At 34.2% G+C, this 16959-nt stretch overlaps 3 protein-coding genes across 3 annotated transcripts; all 3 read right to left on the reverse strand.

The window, feature by feature from the left end:
- Nucleotides 1–1419: 1419 nt before the first annotated feature.
- LOC129896712 (probable phospholipid-transporting ATPase 4) lies at nt 1420–6728 on the reverse strand. Its single transcript, XM_055972664.1, has 10 exons — nt 6667–6728; nt 4574–6525; nt 4375–4485; nt 3852–4128; nt 3592–3768; nt 3304–3513; nt 3092–3217; nt 2799–2897; nt 2467–2658; nt 1420–2387 (listed from the first exon to the last, which is right to left on the reverse strand). Exons 2-10 carry the CDS (start codon nt 6364–6366, stop codon nt 1740–1742), a joined length of 3633 nt encoding a protein of 1210 aa, XP_055828639.1. The 5' UTR covers nt 6367–6525; nt 6667–6728; the 3' UTR covers nt 1420–1739.
- A 1310-nt stretch (nt 6729–8038) lies between these two features.
- Nucleotides 8039–11483, reverse strand: LOC129896677 (coatomer subunit zeta-1-like). Its single transcript, XM_055972616.1, has 6 exons — nt 11343–11483; nt 10847–11006; nt 10393–10540; nt 10217–10294; nt 9317–9401; nt 8039–8315 (listed from the first exon to the last, which is right to left on the reverse strand). Exons 1-6 carry the CDS (start codon nt 11364–11366, stop codon nt 8256–8258), a joined length of 555 nt encoding a protein of 184 aa, XP_055828591.1. The 5' UTR covers nt 11367–11483; the 3' UTR covers nt 8039–8255.
- Nucleotides 11484–14162: 2679 nt separating this feature from the next.
- On the reverse strand, nt 14163–16324 carry LOC129896148 (serine/threonine-protein kinase STY13-like). Its single transcript, XM_055971981.1, has 6 exons — nt 16096–16324; nt 15830–15954; nt 15469–15662; nt 15171–15357; nt 14835–14969; nt 14163–14723 (listed from the first exon to the last, which is right to left on the reverse strand). Exons 1-6 carry the CDS (start codon nt 16220–16222, stop codon nt 14547–14549), a joined length of 945 nt encoding a protein of 314 aa, XP_055827956.1. The 5' UTR covers nt 16223–16324; the 3' UTR covers nt 14163–14546.
- Between the last annotated feature and the right edge of the window lie 635 nt (nt 16325–16959).

Here is a 16959-nt window from a genome sequence, read left to right on the forward strand (position 1 = left end):
TGTTTTTAAAATTTATTTTTTTAAATCTATTTTTTTAAATATGTTAATTTTAAAAAAACAGATTTGTTTTTTAAAAAGATAAAAAAAAATTTTAAAAAAGAAAGATTTTAAAAACAAATAAAAAAACATATTTTAAAAAATAAATTTTAAAAACAGATTTAAAATCTTTTTATTTTAAAATATGTTTTTTTATCTTTTTTTTAAAAAATCTTTTTTATTTTAAAATCTATTTTTTTATCTTTTTAAAAAAAAATCTCTTTTTTAAAATTAACATATTTTAAAAAATAGATTTTAAAAAATAAATTTTAAAAATAGATTTAAAAACAAATAAAAAACAGATTTAAAAATAAATAAAAAAACATATTTAAAAGGGAAAATAAGTTGACCACTGAGAGACCGACACGTGACACTCTGTTATATTCAAGGGCATATTTGGCCCAAAGTATAGCAATAAGGGTATAATTGGCCCTAAAGTATAACGAAGGGCATGCATAAACTATTTTTCAAAGTTCAGAGGTAATTTTGACCCTTTTCCGTATATTAAATCTACTGATTGACCTATTACATGAGACATGAGTGTTTACTACGAAAAGTTCAAAGAAAAATTTACTCATCTAGAATTCATATTTGCGAGTCACGCGATTAGGGTATAATTGGCCCTAAAGTATAGCAATAAGGGTATAATTGGCCCTAAAGTATAACGAAGGGCACTCTGTTATATTCAAGGGCATATTTGGCCCAAAGTATAGCAATAAGGGTATAATTGACCCTTTCCCGTTTAATATATGTAAACCATCGAATTTTAGTGTATACATAGACAATTATAAATCACACAATCAACATTTTAACTGTTTTTGTGTTTCATTGTTTTGTTCGTTTCAGCATAAATATAACTTGATTTTATTAGTACCTAGAAAATTGACCTTACAGAATCTTACTTAAAGAGACTTACACTTCACATTTATATAGATGATTCTTTTATCCTTTACATTGAACATTATCTTCGTCATAAGAATGAATCAGTATTTGTTTTAACAATATTGAATCGTAAATCATAACTTTATTTTTCTCCTCGAACCATCATTTAAGATTTAAATTAACAATACGATACAATACAACCTAATATAACAAGTTAACAACCATTCAAACCAACTTGTTAAGGAGTTGTGATGAAAACTGAAAACATTTAACAAACACCAAATATAATATATGCTTTACAAATTACAATATATAACTACTAGATCTTAGTCCCAATTAACTGTTATTATGGATCATTTGATACCATTATGTTCTATTATTATCTAATTTGTCAACATCAATTCCAATATATCATACTATATTTTAATGATAAGTTGGCTATATGTATACAAAGTAAATGGATTAGGTAGTTTGATCTTGAATTAGTATTTGGCTCAATAATTAGTCATGTCAACTTGTTGAGAATTTTATAAATTATTGACTTTGAAACCAAGAGAAATGTGTGTTAGCTATTTCTCATAATTTTACAAGGATGTATAAGTATTGTACACTGCAATGTTCACAGTAAGTACTTCCTAGCTAATGAATGATCTCATTAATTGATCACTATACTTGTGAAGAAAAAAAAAATGAATTTTACAAATAAGTCAGAAGGGGCCAGGGGAAAAATTTGGAAATGGCCAACCTCCATTTCTGTTAGTAATCGAAATGGGGAGAAAGGAAGAAAAGAAGATAAAGCAATGCACAGTTATGACTTATGTTTACTCCATCTGTGAATGCTTTTTCTGCAGCCTTCCTTTCAAATTCCTAATTTTGGCATCTACTCTGGCTGTGAAACCGATATTCGTCTTCTGTCTTGCTTTAGTTTGCTGTCTCTTCCACATACGTTCATCTTGAACGTCTTTCTTATAGTACTTGATTTCTTGAATAATGTGATGATCCCTTGGATGAAACGCTCTTTGGAAAGCTACGTGGGCAAGGTAAGGCAAAATGCAGGCTAAAGTTACTAGGAGGGTGGTACACCAAAAGATTGGAGCAGGACCTAAGTGTTCCTGCAGGATTCTGAAGGCATATTTAGCGTAATCTGGGAATATCTCACCATAGAGAACAACAGATAGGTACCAAACAGCAATGCTCCCCCAGATAAATACATGTTGTATCCATGTGAAATGACTCATTGTGAGCGCGATCTGGCAGTTGACAGCCCAGATGACGCAGGTAAACATTGAAGTACCAAGAATAGCCAAGTCAGCAGTCTGGCCTTCAGAGTGGAAGGCTTGATTATGGAAGAATAAAACGTTGAGGAAGAAAACCACAAGGGAGGTGTAGATACCGTTGCTAAGCCACCCAAGTATTCTATACCAGTCAAAGAACAAGTTTTTGGGTCCTTGCTGGTACAGTGCAGGAAACTGCAGAGGGCATTAAAGGTTTTAATAGATTAACAGATAGGAACTCCGAGAAGAGGTTATTGCCAAAGGACTCACTTACCTGTAAGCAAACTTCAGAGGACACATCCTGCTCGAATACTCCGAGTGCAATTACAGGTAATGAGGTAAGAAGCACATTGAATAGAATCATATACATATCATTATAGACTGACTGTCCGGAAAAGCCAGCGTAAACCTCAAAGTAAAAGAGTGTGAGGCCAAAAGCTATATTTTTATAGAAGAAGTAGCATATCTGCATACAGAAGATTATGGTGCAGATTAGATGAAGTATGTAAAGGATCCAAGTAATGTAGGGAATTTTATGTTATGAGGCCAGGCCACAAATGTATTTCATGTTCTGTGCATAAAATGAAACAGATATACATCAATTACCATCTGAGCAATTCGTTTGTAGCACCAATGCCCGTGTACAACGAGAAGTCTCTCCAAGAACCGAAACTGTGCAACAGCAAAGTCACTAGCCATCACTGCCTGCAAGAAGCTGATAACCATTTAAGCACAGTTACAGCAAGAGGATACACCCGCCAAGGGGAAAATATGACCTTGTTCCATTCCTCAAGATTGATGCAAGAATTGTTCGTATATGCATATTATAGTCCCAAGAAGAATGTAAAGTTGATTTTAATAGATTAATAAGGCAAAAACCCTTTACACGCATTACCAACCTGCATTCCTTCTGCACCGCTAATGCCAACACCAATGTCTGCTTCTTGAATCATCCCAACATCATTTGCACCATCACCAATTCCCAGGGTGATTTTTCCAGTTCCCTCCTTCACTAACCTAGTTACCTGAGAAGTATGAATAGGTTCACTTATGGAAGAAGAAATATCTGTGATAGATTTGAAAAAGCAAATCAAGTTTGAGATTATCTTACCAAAGCCTTCTGCCTAGGAGAGACACGACAGCAAATGACCGAAGCACAATCAACAGCTAAATTCAAAAATTGGTGCTTCGTATCATCCTCCAATGCATAAGACAATGTTTTCCCATCAATTATCAAAGCAAATGCGGCATGAGGATCCTTTTCAAGTTTGACCATCTGGGAAGCATTTGTGATTTGCTTCAAAATGTTCTCCTTTGTAGCCTGATCAGTAATAAATAAATGGAAAGCTGTCACGAGTGATACTAATAAATGTCCACTATTTGATTCCAGCAAACCTACCTGTTTAGAATCTTGGGCCACTGAGTCTGCATCCACTGTTGTTATGCATATCTGTTTCATCCCTTGTCGAAGCAAACTACATGCGTACCCTATGTTTATGGCTGTTTCCATCTTATCACCTGTCAGTACCCATATCTTGAGACCAGCTTGTGCCAGTTTATCTATGCACTGAGGAACCTGGTGAAAACATATGTTAAAAGGACAGTGAAGGGAAATATATCTACTTCCATTTTCTAGTTCCAATAATAAAAGGAACATACTCCCTTCTGTAGTTTGTCCTCCACAGCCGTAGCACCAACAAGGATCAAATCCTTTTCCATCATATCAGATACACGTTCAAGAACAACATCTCTATCCCCGCCAATTGAAGTTTTTGCTTTAGTAAACTCTTCATTCCAAATTGAGTACTCCGCCTCATCCAGTTTCTTGTAGGCAAGCACAAGAGTACGCAACCCTGCTTCCCCGTATTCGTTCAAATGCTTTGTCATAGCTTCCTCAAACTTCCTTCCATTCTTTGCTAATCTATCATAGATGATGCTGCATAATCCAAATAGACAACATTTAATTTAAAATTTAAGCAAGACAGGTAACCGTAGGATACATTGATAAACATAACAAATAGCACAAGCAATGGAAATTCATCCCTTTTGATATTTCCTACTTCACGCAGACAACAAGACATTCGTGTTGACAGTATGTTTTACAGCAGAATGACTTGAATCACTAACTTTGAGAGATGCAGGATATAAAAATGAGAATAAAAAAGGGTAATGAAAGAAAGACCTGTCTGCTCCTTTACACAAGAGAAGAATCTGGCCAGTCTCATCCCGAATAATAACAGACATTCGCTTTCTCTTGCTGGTAAAGTCCAAAAGATTAAGAATTTTGTATTCCCTGGAGTAAATGGACCAAAATGTAAGTGTACAACAAGGGTAATGCAATTCTTGGGGGCAACTTTTGGAGTTTTGAACCTTGATCTTACTTTTCAATTGGATCTTGAAAAGAAGGGTATCTTTCTCTTACAAAAACACTTGATTGAGTTCTTTTGAAAAACTCAAAACCGAATTCTCTGGCTGCAACAAGAAATGATACTTCATCTGGAGACTCTGATTCATAATTACAGCCTCCAGTCTCCTCATTTTGCTCGGGAATAGCAGCATGACAAATTGCAAGTATTCTATAGAAAAGCAAGATGACATCTGTATTTGGTTCTTTCATCCAACATCCCTTCATAAGGCGGCTATCCTCAAAGCTGAACCCCTTTATTGCAGGTTTCACGTTTGTTTCATCTTTAGAGGTGACGACGGTCTCTAATTGGACTCCTACATTCCCACCATTAGTTGTCTGCGAAGGTTCAAGATCTTGCCCACTCATGTCCTCTGCCAACTGCTTTGCAGCTGCAAGTTCTATATCACTAGCACGTGTTCCATACTGAAGACCAGCAATAGAGCATTTCAGGAAGTCCATTTGGTTGCACGTCAAAGTGCCAGTTTTGTCCGAGAGGATTGTATCAACCTGCCCCAGCTCCTCATTTAAGTTTGAAGTACGAGCTTGAGCAGGAGTTCCTGTCTCATCATCATACATACTGATATCCTGGTTTATGAATGATGCCTGTAGGACTTTCACGACTTCAATGGAGACATAGAGGGATATGGGAATTAAATAACCATACAAAATAAGTGCAGTGAGCAAATGCAGAAGGCCAGACAACTCAGACTCGCTTAGATCAGTTGAATTATTGGTATTGTCAAAAGGTTGCAGATACCACCATTTTGGCATGTCGAATTTTACATTTAAGGCAAAACCAATGGAACTAACACATGATATCAAGAGAAGGAGGCCGAAAAGGAGATAAATAATCTTGTCCATCTGTAATTCAACCCTGCTCCTCTTTGAAGGAGACTTTGTAGAATTCTGCATAACTTTGCTATCATGACCAGTGAATACTACAACTCCATAGACATAACCAGTATTCCTAAGCTTTGAATCCCGGAGAAGAATCTGACTAGGATCAAGAGGATAAACCTGACGATCATATTCAAGGTTGCCAACAAAAGTGTAAAGGCTGGGATTGGGATCTTCACATTTTACGGTCGCACTAAATTCCTTGAAAGCCTCATCGTCATCCAAGGGTAAGGTAACCTCTAAAGCTCTTCTTACCTTCAAGTTTGTCTCTCCATCCAAGTTCATAGTTTCCACATAACAAATTCCATCTTCGTAACTAGATGATAAAAGAAGTAAATCACATGGAAAAAATTGATCTTTTTTCACTTTCAGGACATCTCCAACCCGGACTTTCATCCATGGCTTATCTTCAAACACACCATCTGTCGAATGTACACTAGCTTTCCTACGATTTACATTCATATCTTGTAGGAATCGCTTTGAATCTTCCAATCCTTCCTTCGCCATACTCAAACCAACAACAAATACCAAAGGAGCCACTGTACTAAATGGATCAAATGGCGAAAGATCTGTTGTAAGTGTTAGGATTGCACACAGGAGAAAGTACAAGTTAGCAACACGCCTAAATTGCTCGAATAAGGCCTTGGGTAGGAACGTGATGACATTGTACTTTGTAGTGGATATAAAATTTGTGCAATACTTGAGAGGTTTCTTTTCATGGAGTTGGGGTTTGTTGCAATGGACTATTCTTGAAGAGTCAGGTCCTAACTCATGAGGGCCTTCTTCCTCAGAAGTAGGTGGCCGTTTACGACAACCAAATGTGTAAATACTACTCCTACGGATCTTTGCCCTTATCCTACCTCCAGCCATTCTTTACCACCACATGAAAAAATTCAACACACACAACTATAGGTTGCCTTCAACAACACAATTATACGGCCCGAGCATCATGCTTAACTGAACTACAACATCATAACAAGATGTATTTAAGCCACAACTCAAGTTAAACGACGTTGAGATTTACTTAACCTGAAAACATCCAAAAAAAACATCATTTTTTTGGCATCAATTAATCGAAATAAAATTTTGACTCCACAGATCAATAAAATCAAAATTTTTGAGAGCTGAAAATCTATTAACCAAATATTTCACAGGAAAAGAATGCCCCACATTTTTTTTTTATGACAATGGAACTCGCACTACTACCCTTGGGTACTCATAGGTAAACCCCGCTTTTGTGCAATAACTTGCAAACTAACCGCACTAGGGACGAGCTTGACCAAAAGGCGAACCCCATGTTGTTTCGCAAACAAGAATGGCCCCCTCATTGAAAGAGAATATGAGAATGATGCAAAATGACAAAATATTCAGCTATTGGAATGGCATATATTATACGAGTAACATAATAAAGGTGAAAATCCACAATAACACAATATGGGATTTGAGGGAAATACATTATGAAGTTTTTTTCTTTTCTTTTTTTAACGTGCCCATAACAGAGAAAAGTGAAAATACAAAAAAGTTACCTGAAGCAGGAAAAGTGAAAAAAAAAAAAAAAAAAAAAAAAAAAAAAAGGAAAGAGAGAAGAAGAGAATTGGGGAGAGGAAGAAACGGAGGTTGCAACGTGAGAATGCAGAGATAAGTTTTTACGTAGAATTAGGAATGACAAGAAATTCAAGTCCTCTCTCCCTCCTAAACTCTCCAACTAATCCTAGTATTTCACGGAGCCTCTCTCCCTTTTTGTTTTATTACTACTGCTATTTTTTAATAATTGAATTCCTCACTAATTTCACAAGTACTTATTATTTCCATGATGTTCGATATCTATGTTGAAATCACGATTAATCGGAACGTATGACCGGAGAAAATGTGCACCCCTACCAATTTTTTCTTTTTAATTTTCATAACTCAAACTTAAAATCTCTTAGCAAAAATAAACGGATGGTATTCATTCTGTCGTAACCTTTTGGTGGTCTTTTTATTATCATTTGTTACTTTCTCTCCTCTCTGTTTATTTACGTGCATACTATTTATGAGTAATTGTATTCTTTTATTTCTCTAACGAAGGTGAAAATTCTTCGAAACAACAACTTTTTAGTCGTCAAGCACCAAAAGAATTACATAAGTTTATTCAGGAATCTCTCCTATAATAAATAGTCCTACCACTCCATGTTTATTAGTGTATTTTCCATCTCCAAAGTTTGCATTATTTCATGGCATCCGCTACAATTTCATATTTATCATCCATTGGATGCAACGAACATATTTTGATTCGAAATATGTTTCGTTTTTGAAGAATTTTTTTATGATGTGTTCGAAATTGTATGAAGTAAACTAAGTTTAGACATCTAGAAACTAACATAGATATATAAACTACTCCTATTAAAGAAATAATCTCTTGCAAAAATGCACAATAAAATTGCATATAATAGACCTTCCCCAAACCCCGCAATATAGCGGGAGGTTAGTGCAATGAACTACCTTTTTTAACAATTTGTTAACTTTGAGCAAGGTAAAAGGAAAAGGATTAAAGAAGCAGAAATTCATATGTTGATCCAAAATGCATAAAGGATGGCCTCCACTTACGAGATAATACAGGCAACAGAACATTATAAATGGTATAAAAACTGAGACTAAGAATACGCAACCATCACCATCTGAAATAAAAATAACTACATATATATATATATATATATGTATATAATCATAAAGAATTACGTCAAAAAATAATTGCTCTCTCCAAACTTAAAAGAAAATGTTCATCTGAGAAGTGATCTTGTCAAATGTTCCCGCGCTGTTGCCAATGCTTGAGATATTGTCTGAAAATTGTAGCACACATTAAGATAAAAGAAATACTCAGCATAAACAAGTGTAAGCTGGCAACATCTGATGTGGTTCCTTTTAGATACTTAAAACACCAGCTGGTAAAGAATCAAGAGATAATGAACATTTCATTTCAAATAATTAAGTTGTTTAAATCTTGAAAATCAGTTCAGCCATTGGATAGATTTACTGTTTGGTTTTGGATTCTTTCAACTGATTTAATATGCAATAGCTTATTATTAAAAAAGGCCATGGTACAAGATATTCATGCTAACAAGCTAACTAGGGGGGATTAAGGCATAGTTGTTGTCGAAAACTGACTACTCCCTCCGTCCCAATTTAAGTGTCGTACTTCACTTTTTGGTCTGTCCCAAAGTAAGTTTTTCAATTCCAACATTCCACATGGAAAACTTGAGACCACAAGATTTAAAGACCACACATTTTTAATTTAAGACCACAAGATATAAAAGTCTCCGTTTATTTCTTAAACTCCGTGCCTAGTCAAACTAAGACACTTAAATTGGGACGGAGTCACGGAGGGTGTATAATCTAACAAGAAAATGAATTTACTGTGAACACTACCAAGACAGTTGCTTTTTCTTTATAAGCTAAACAAGGCGCAGGAGCATTTTGGGACAATCTAGGAGAGTTCTAACTACAAACCTTGTTTAGGAAACGACTGCAAAATTATTCTAGCTACGCTTAAGAGTATGAGATATCTTAAAACATTGGCTCACTACAAAATTTGCTTCGCCCCTTTAAGTTTCAGCCTAAGCAACATTGTAGATCCGGAAGGGCTTGATTTTCAGACCTTTGCAAGGGATGGATGGATTACTCTACGGTGTCTACTTTTTAAGCCTGTTATTTTACCTGTCCTATAACCCATAAAATTCCGACGGAAGTTTATATGAAGTCAAGGAAAGATATGAGATTCTACATAAGTACACATACACATGATTAAAGTAAGATTCAGCAATAGAAAGAATATGTCGCTCACCTGTTCAGACAAGGGTGCTCCATCATCCATGTTATTACTGGAAACTTTTCCAGCAATAATGTTACCGTCAGTTTCAAGTACCATCCTGCAAGCATACATTCCAAGCACCAAAAAAGCTAAGTAAATGTTGATTGTAAAATATGGAACAGAAGGCAACAATTCAAAGTGGTTAATAGGATGAATATGATACTTGAAACTTAACAGTAATTCTAGATGTTAATAATCTACCTTGTAAAAGCAAGATATCTAGACCCAGCGATGGAACCACATACATTCAAGGGGTATCTGTTGATACCCCTTTGCCGAAAATTATGCTGCATAACTAGGAATTTTTTTTAAATTTATGTATATACATTATATGTTGTCTCCAAAATTTCATGCGTATTTACTTCTTTATATATTGATAATCCTTAGTGAAAATCATGGCTTTGCCACTGTCTGAGACCAATACAAGTATCCTCTAACAAGAGAACTAGATCACAATCAAAATACTTATGAATTTGTTATATTTTTTTTTCCTTTGATAGCTGAAAAATTCTCCTGTGCCAGTGGCAGTTCGCAAATAGAAAATTGTTATCTATCTATGCAACAAATTAAGACACAATACAAGAGTAACTACTATGGTGTCTCCTGTTAAAAGTCTGAACACATATTTGCACAGAGGATTCTCTTCTAACTTCATTAACTCCAAGGCTAAATTCTTATTTGCACTTACTTTTTCACTACACTAAGTTTTGTTTAATCTTGGAAAGAATAACATGAAATTTCTTTAGCAGCAGCAGAACACTAAACAAAGAAGGCGAAGTAACGACAACAAAAAAAAAATGGGAACTGAAATGCTGGGGAAAGCCAAAGACAGTAACATGCTAGACTACAACTACTAAAGAACCACTGACTTACCCTCCATCCACAATCTCATCAAGGCATAAAAGAATAAGATCTAAGTTCTCAAGGGCCTCCCTCTGGTCAACGTTGTTCCTGAAACAATTGCACTTGGTTTAGGCAGAAAATTTACACAGATCAAAAGATCTCAATCCCGAAATCGAGGAGAAGTTTTAGAGTGTCACTAAAAATACCTTAGGAGAAGTGTAACTGCATCATAGAAACCCTGAAGAACAGTGGCTAACACTAGTTCATTTTCATCATCACCTCCAGTGACAAAGAAGTGGAGGTCTTGCACAATCTTATAAACAATTATGTTGTTCTCAAACATTGTTATTTCAGCTGCAGATCAGAATTCAAAAGGTAAGCCCAAACAACTTAAGCACATTCTAAATAGAAAAACTCAACAAAAAGCATTCAAGTCACGTTCAGGGTTTCTTTCTTATTCCATGAAAATACGTAGTTGCAAAAAGAAAAACAGCACTAGTTGTAAAATGCTAAAATGTTGGCCCTATTAGTTCTTGTGTGTCACGCGAGCATGTAACTTGTTGTGAATTTCACTATATCAGAAAGCAAATGCAACGGTATTCCACAAAAACATACTAAAACTAGTTCAAGGATCATTCAAGCAAGAAGAGGTCCCAATACCTTCAGTCCGAGCATTTGTCTTTTGAGTCTTGGTGAAAATGGACTTCTCGAAGGCAACCTTAGCGCTGTTTGTCAGCCAGTCATCAGAGTAATATTTAACAGCTACACGCTTTCCTTCTGAGTCCAAAAGAAGTATGTTCTTCACCACAGGACAAGAATCCTACACAATCAAACAATCACGCAATTTCCAAATTCACTAATAGAACAGGTATCATTAATTGACTAATTTCTATGAATCAAACGGCGATATGAGCTTCTGTACCGAGTGAGATCTAATTCTTAAAAATCGAAAGGTAATAGCTAACAAATGATTGTTTACATCAGTGGAAACCCAATAATGATAACGAAAACTAGAAACCTAAATCACTAAAACAGAAGATTAGACACAATTGATCATTGAAAAATCGGATCTTGCAAAAAATGTAAACTTCTTTTTTGAAGAATTAAATCTTACGCCAAATAAAAAGTACAATAGAACAAGAGGAAGATTACATACGTAATTTAGAAGGAAACCGGCCATTGATGAAACAACGATTCACTAGAGGAAAAACTCTTGTTGATTTGAAGCTGTTCGCGTCAGATTTGGAAACTATTGGGGGATTAGTATAAATATTTTCGGTGAAGGCTAAAATTGGGCTGTTGATGAAGGGTGATAAACCTTTTTGAGAGTTCAACCAAGCCCAGCCCATATGATTTCTAAAATTTATATTTTTGTATCATAATATTCATAAATTATATTTAAGCGTGACTTTAATTTCTAAAAAATTTAGGCCCCACTAACCATAAGTTCGATAGCCAAAGACAAAAATTAAAAAACAACTCATTTGAAAAAAGAAACGTGCAATTTTATGGAGCAGTTGAATTTTAGATTATATGTAAGCAAGCAAACTTCGACTAAGGCCAAATTTCGTCAGATTTCTTTGAAGTAGGAGGATTATTGATAAGGAAAAATTGAATGATTATACTTCAGGCATTTATATATGCATGAAGTTCACTAAAATATTCCTTTTCTTTTCTAGTATGAAATACAAAAGACATTAATAAATATCAAACAATTCGATCAGATTAATTCTTTAAACCATCCATGAAAACCACCCTTACTCTTTTCTTTTCAACACAACAAAATTTCTTAATGCCACTATACAACATCAAACTCATACAATTTGGTCTAAGACTAAATCCAAGCGATAAATTCCTCTCTTGTTAGCTAGAAGTTGAGATCTGAAATTCCTCATCACGGGCTGAGCTTTTTACAGCGCGTGAACAGATTAAGGAGTGTAGAATGCAGGGCCACACTTGCATTTCCATCCTTCAGGCTCGTAATTAGTGTACTGAACTCCCACTCGACCTGTGTTGGTGGGTACTTGTATGGCTTCACAAGGCATACATCCATAGCATTTATGCTCACAGCTTGGAGGACTTGATCCTATCATCTTCATCTCTTCAGCTTCCTTCACTTGTCTTTGTCCTTCTATGCTCATGTTTCCCTTAAATTGGAAAAGAAGAACAACTTGTTTAGTACTCCATTTGAATGCGCTAAATCGCGAAACAAGAGAAATCAAAAGGCAAAGGATTTAGAGAGTTACCTTATTTGTGCTCAGATTTTTGTGCAGAGGTTGATGATTTGATGTCAATGGTCTGCTATTAACACAGGATAAGGAGAGTGCGAATGTGATGAGGACGAAACAGTAGAATTTACTCTTCATTTTCTACTTGCACACCAACTGTTTGTATAAATGAGGCAATGAAAGTCTGAAAGAGAAAGAGAGGAAAAATTCAGGGGATTTAGTATAATTGGAGATTGATCATTTGGTTCACTTCAAAGGATGTCCATATCATCATAGCTATATAAAGGAAGCAAAGGAAAAAGAGGTGGTTCAAAATTGTCAAGCTCCCATTTCCCAAAAAGCAATCCCTCCAAAGCTTCTTGGATTTCTCTAAGCCTCTCTGTAAGTTGTATTGGTAAAAACGAAATCTTTACTTCTCAAACAAGTGATACTACTCTTATCCTGCATCTTTCTGCCCAAAAAAGCCTACACCTTCACAACTTTTTCTTTCAATTTTTTTTTCTTCTTAAATTATATGTAGTAGGATTTAGTTGTACTAGTCTTATTTTGACAACTCAATTCACCTTATGATTTATCTATTTTCTTTCTTTCTTGTTCCTCTATGTACACGTTGCTTCAAATCTTGAAATGAAACTGGAAGTACCCTTTTTAGGTTCTGAGTAAAACCTGAATACAGCAGCCTATAGAAATAGCAGGTTCATTAACAGTGGAAAATTGTGGGTGCCTAGACTGCAGAGCCACCTATTCCCCCTTTTGGTCATATTCTGGAACTAGACAAGAAGGAAAATCTTTCTTTAGTTCTTTTCAGTTTTAAATTCAAGAAATAAGTACATAGAATCAATGTCTGGGTGATTCAGTACCAAAAAGAAATCTTAATTTGTGTTAGTGAACAGAACTTATATAGTACATAATAAAATGTATGAGTAGTTAACTACTTTCATGGATAGGGAAGCGCCGGGGGCGCAGCCAAGTAAGACGGAAATTATATGTTTAACTCATTTTGATTTCTTTTTACTTTTCATATTTTAAACCACTTTATTGAAACTCTGGCTCCACCCACTGGGAAGCACTGTGACCAAAAAAGTTTTTCTTGTTATCCAAAAAGAAGAGCTTGATTTTCTATTGGACCTTGCAAGGGTTTCTGAATTTATCTATCCAAAGAAATGAAGCCTTTCATTGACTTTTAGCATTAGGCTAAAAGTTGAACCAAGTGAAGTAAGAGCAGCTGATTGCAGCATCAGCATTGAATAATGAGTTGCAATAAATAGGAAAGAAAGAATGAGGAGCCAATAATTAAACATACTTTTATTTTTGGTTTTTTTAACATTTGAGGTAAGAACTGCGAAACCAAACCTGGGAAGCAAGCACATATAAAAGGAAAGCTGATAAGTACCATTCAATGCACTGTTTTTAATTTTCTTTTGCTATAGTACTAGCTGAAAGTAGCATGTGCAGACAAAGTCAGGTTGTAGGAATGTAGTATATAGCCTATGGTTTTGGGATTTAAAAGAATACTGTTAATTAAGTTTTTGATAAATTGTTTGTTAATATCAGCTGCTTCATGTTATTTTGCCATCTTATTTTCTTGCAACCTTGCTTCGGATTATTATCTTTTTTAAGTTGAGGGTTTATTGAAAATAATTTTTCTATTTGTAATTTAAACGATAACAACTAAAAAGGAACGAAAGACAACTATTTTAGAACAAATATTTATGGTATACATGACAACTAAAAAGGAACGAAGGAAGTAATAACAATAGGAAAAAATTCTTTTGGCCAAAAAAAATTTCATTGCACCTACTTTTAGATTTTTGAAAATAGTAACTTTATTTTGGAGGCAAAAGGTTAGTATTGTCTTTCTACATTTGTGGCACAATTTTGAGCCAAGTTTTTTGAGCCATTTAACATTAATTTTTTGGGCCATTTATACATAAAAAGATCTATATTCGTTTTAGCAGATCTGGTTGTCTCTTTTATGTATGTATCTCCTCCTTCATCTTTTGTCTGCTCTGTGCTTTTGGTTCTTCGTTTAAGCTTGCCTCTTGCTGGAATTTGTTTCTGTTTTGTTCATCGCCCTTGGCTGTGATGTTGAGCTCGCCAATTATGATGAATTCCTCTGTTCATATGTCTTTTTAGGCAAAGCAAAACATATGTTTTTGTTTTCTTCCTTGTCTACTTGTCTGAATGCCTTCTAACATGTGCAACACTTGCTTCATCTCTGGCCTATTTTCTGGCTTTACATCCCAACATTTCTTCATTATATCTGACAATGCTGTGGGACAACATTTAGGTATCTCAGGTCTTCGATCCTGATATATATTTCCAAAACAACTCATCAGTACGTTGAATGAAGTATATACATATATAAAACACGTCGAGTTTTTAATGAACTAACAAGTAGATGAAAAGAGAGTAAGTACCTTATAAATTTGATGTGAGATTTTACTACGAGGAATGTGTTCTGGATATGGGTCTAAACAAGTGTACATCTCCCACAAGCAAATTCCAAAGCTATAGACATCACACTTGTGATCATACGACGGTTCGCTCAAAACCTGATGAAAGAGTAAAAGATAAATTACTACTTTTATTTAACAAAGGAAGAGAAGTTTAATGGATGCCTTTTTAAGCTCTGTTGCATACAGCCGTTTTAACTTCTTGATTAATGCACAGATTGTTTACTTAATATTTATGTTTAAGACGATTGCAAAAATAAAATTGATAAAGAATATTTGAAATATATATGATGTACGTACCTCAGGAGCCATGTAACCAATAGTGCCCGTTGTTCCAACCATCATAGGAGGATAATTCAAGCCAAGAGAATAAAATTGACTAGAGATTCCAAAATCAATTATCTTCACTCTTCCAGTTTTGTCAAGAAGTAAATTTTCAGTCTTCACATCTCTATGCGCAATCTTTTCCGAATGAAGGTAACTTAATCTGTAATTATACGTATTATTAGTAAAATAATAATTCCACATATAATTTAACATGTGATTAACCTATGGTTTAATATGTGTATCAATTTAGATGATAGATGAATATACATACCCTTTAGCAACGTCCATTGCAAGTTGGACTATAGTATCCAAAGACAGCTTCTTCTTCATTGTGTATTTTGAAAGATAGGATCTAAGAGTTCCTCCACCAACATATTCCACAACAAGGCAACATCCATTTACTGAACCTTTTTGACACTTCATTTTTATTTCTGACATGTTCTCCTTCTTTATAGCCCCAATAAACTGCACAAAATTTATATAATTCAGCTAATTTTGTATATAGGCTTCAATAAGAAAAGAAAGGAGAATTTTGGAGAATAAATGCTTAAATAGATGGAAACTTTACTTTGTAAATAAACAAATAATCAATATTATAAGAAAAAAGAGAAATTAATTAAGTAGATATGTACCTTGGCGATATTGGAGTGTTCAAGAGTGCACCAAATAGAAACTTCTTGCATGAATACATCTTCCATCAATTTCTTTTTTTCTTCCGTTGAATTCTTCTTTTCATCTCCAAAATCAAACATTTTAACTGAAATTCATCGAAAGAATGTGTATTAATTAAAAGTCACCAATTTTTTGATAAATGCATACTACTTTTTGAATCCATAATTAAAATAATAACAATAGTATAAATCATAAACATTGAACCCATCGAAGAGTTAGTACTTACCTGCGACTTCTTTTCCATTGTAAAAGCCTTTGTAAATTAATCCAAAACCTCCATAGCCAACGAGTTTTTTGACTGTGAGTTTTTTAGGATTCAATTCCCATTCTTCTTTCTCCATGGTGATCTTCATGTTAACTTCCACACGACCTAGCTAATATTACTTGAAAACCTAGTATTTTGTTAACTATTTTTTTTTTTTGTGCTGTGAATTGTGATGTCCCCCACCCTCACGTATATATATTAATCGTAATTAATCCGTTTCCTATATGGAATGGGATTAATGATATTAGGAAACTATAATCCGTTTCCTATATGGAATGGGATTAATGATATTAGGAAACTATAATCCGTTTCCTATATGGAATGGGTTTACGTAAGTGATATTAGGAAACTATAAACCGTTTCCAATATGGAATGGGTTTACTTTAGAGATATTAGGAAACTACTAGTATATATTATAAATTGTTTTTTGACTTTTAATATTAAAAATATTTAATAAGATGTATTATGTACTAATTAGTAATATATTATAATAACAATAATTTTAATCATTAACTTATTTATTTGAGGATATTAAATTAAAATAATGAATACACAATTTAATATTAAAATATTATTATCTAGCTATAATCAGCCACGATATTAGTTTTTTTTATAATTATGTTGAAAGTTTTGTATAATTTTTTTCGATTTTAACATACATATGAGAATAGAGCTATAATAACGTTAAGTTTATGCAGATTCTGATGTTTGAATGTTGATTGAAATTATGTTGTTTATTTTATCTTTGTTATTGCAATATGTTATTACTTTAATCCCAAATATGAGATTTTTTGGCGTGAATTTGAATTTAGTCGGACTTTAATG

The sequence above is a fragment of the Solanum dulcamara genome, chromosome 7 (genome assembly GCF_947179165.1).
Source record: "Solanum dulcamara chromosome 7, daSolDulc1.2, whole genome shotgun sequence".
Taxonomy (NCBI): domain Eukaryota; kingdom Viridiplantae; phylum Streptophyta; class Magnoliopsida; order Solanales; family Solanaceae; genus Solanum; species Solanum dulcamara.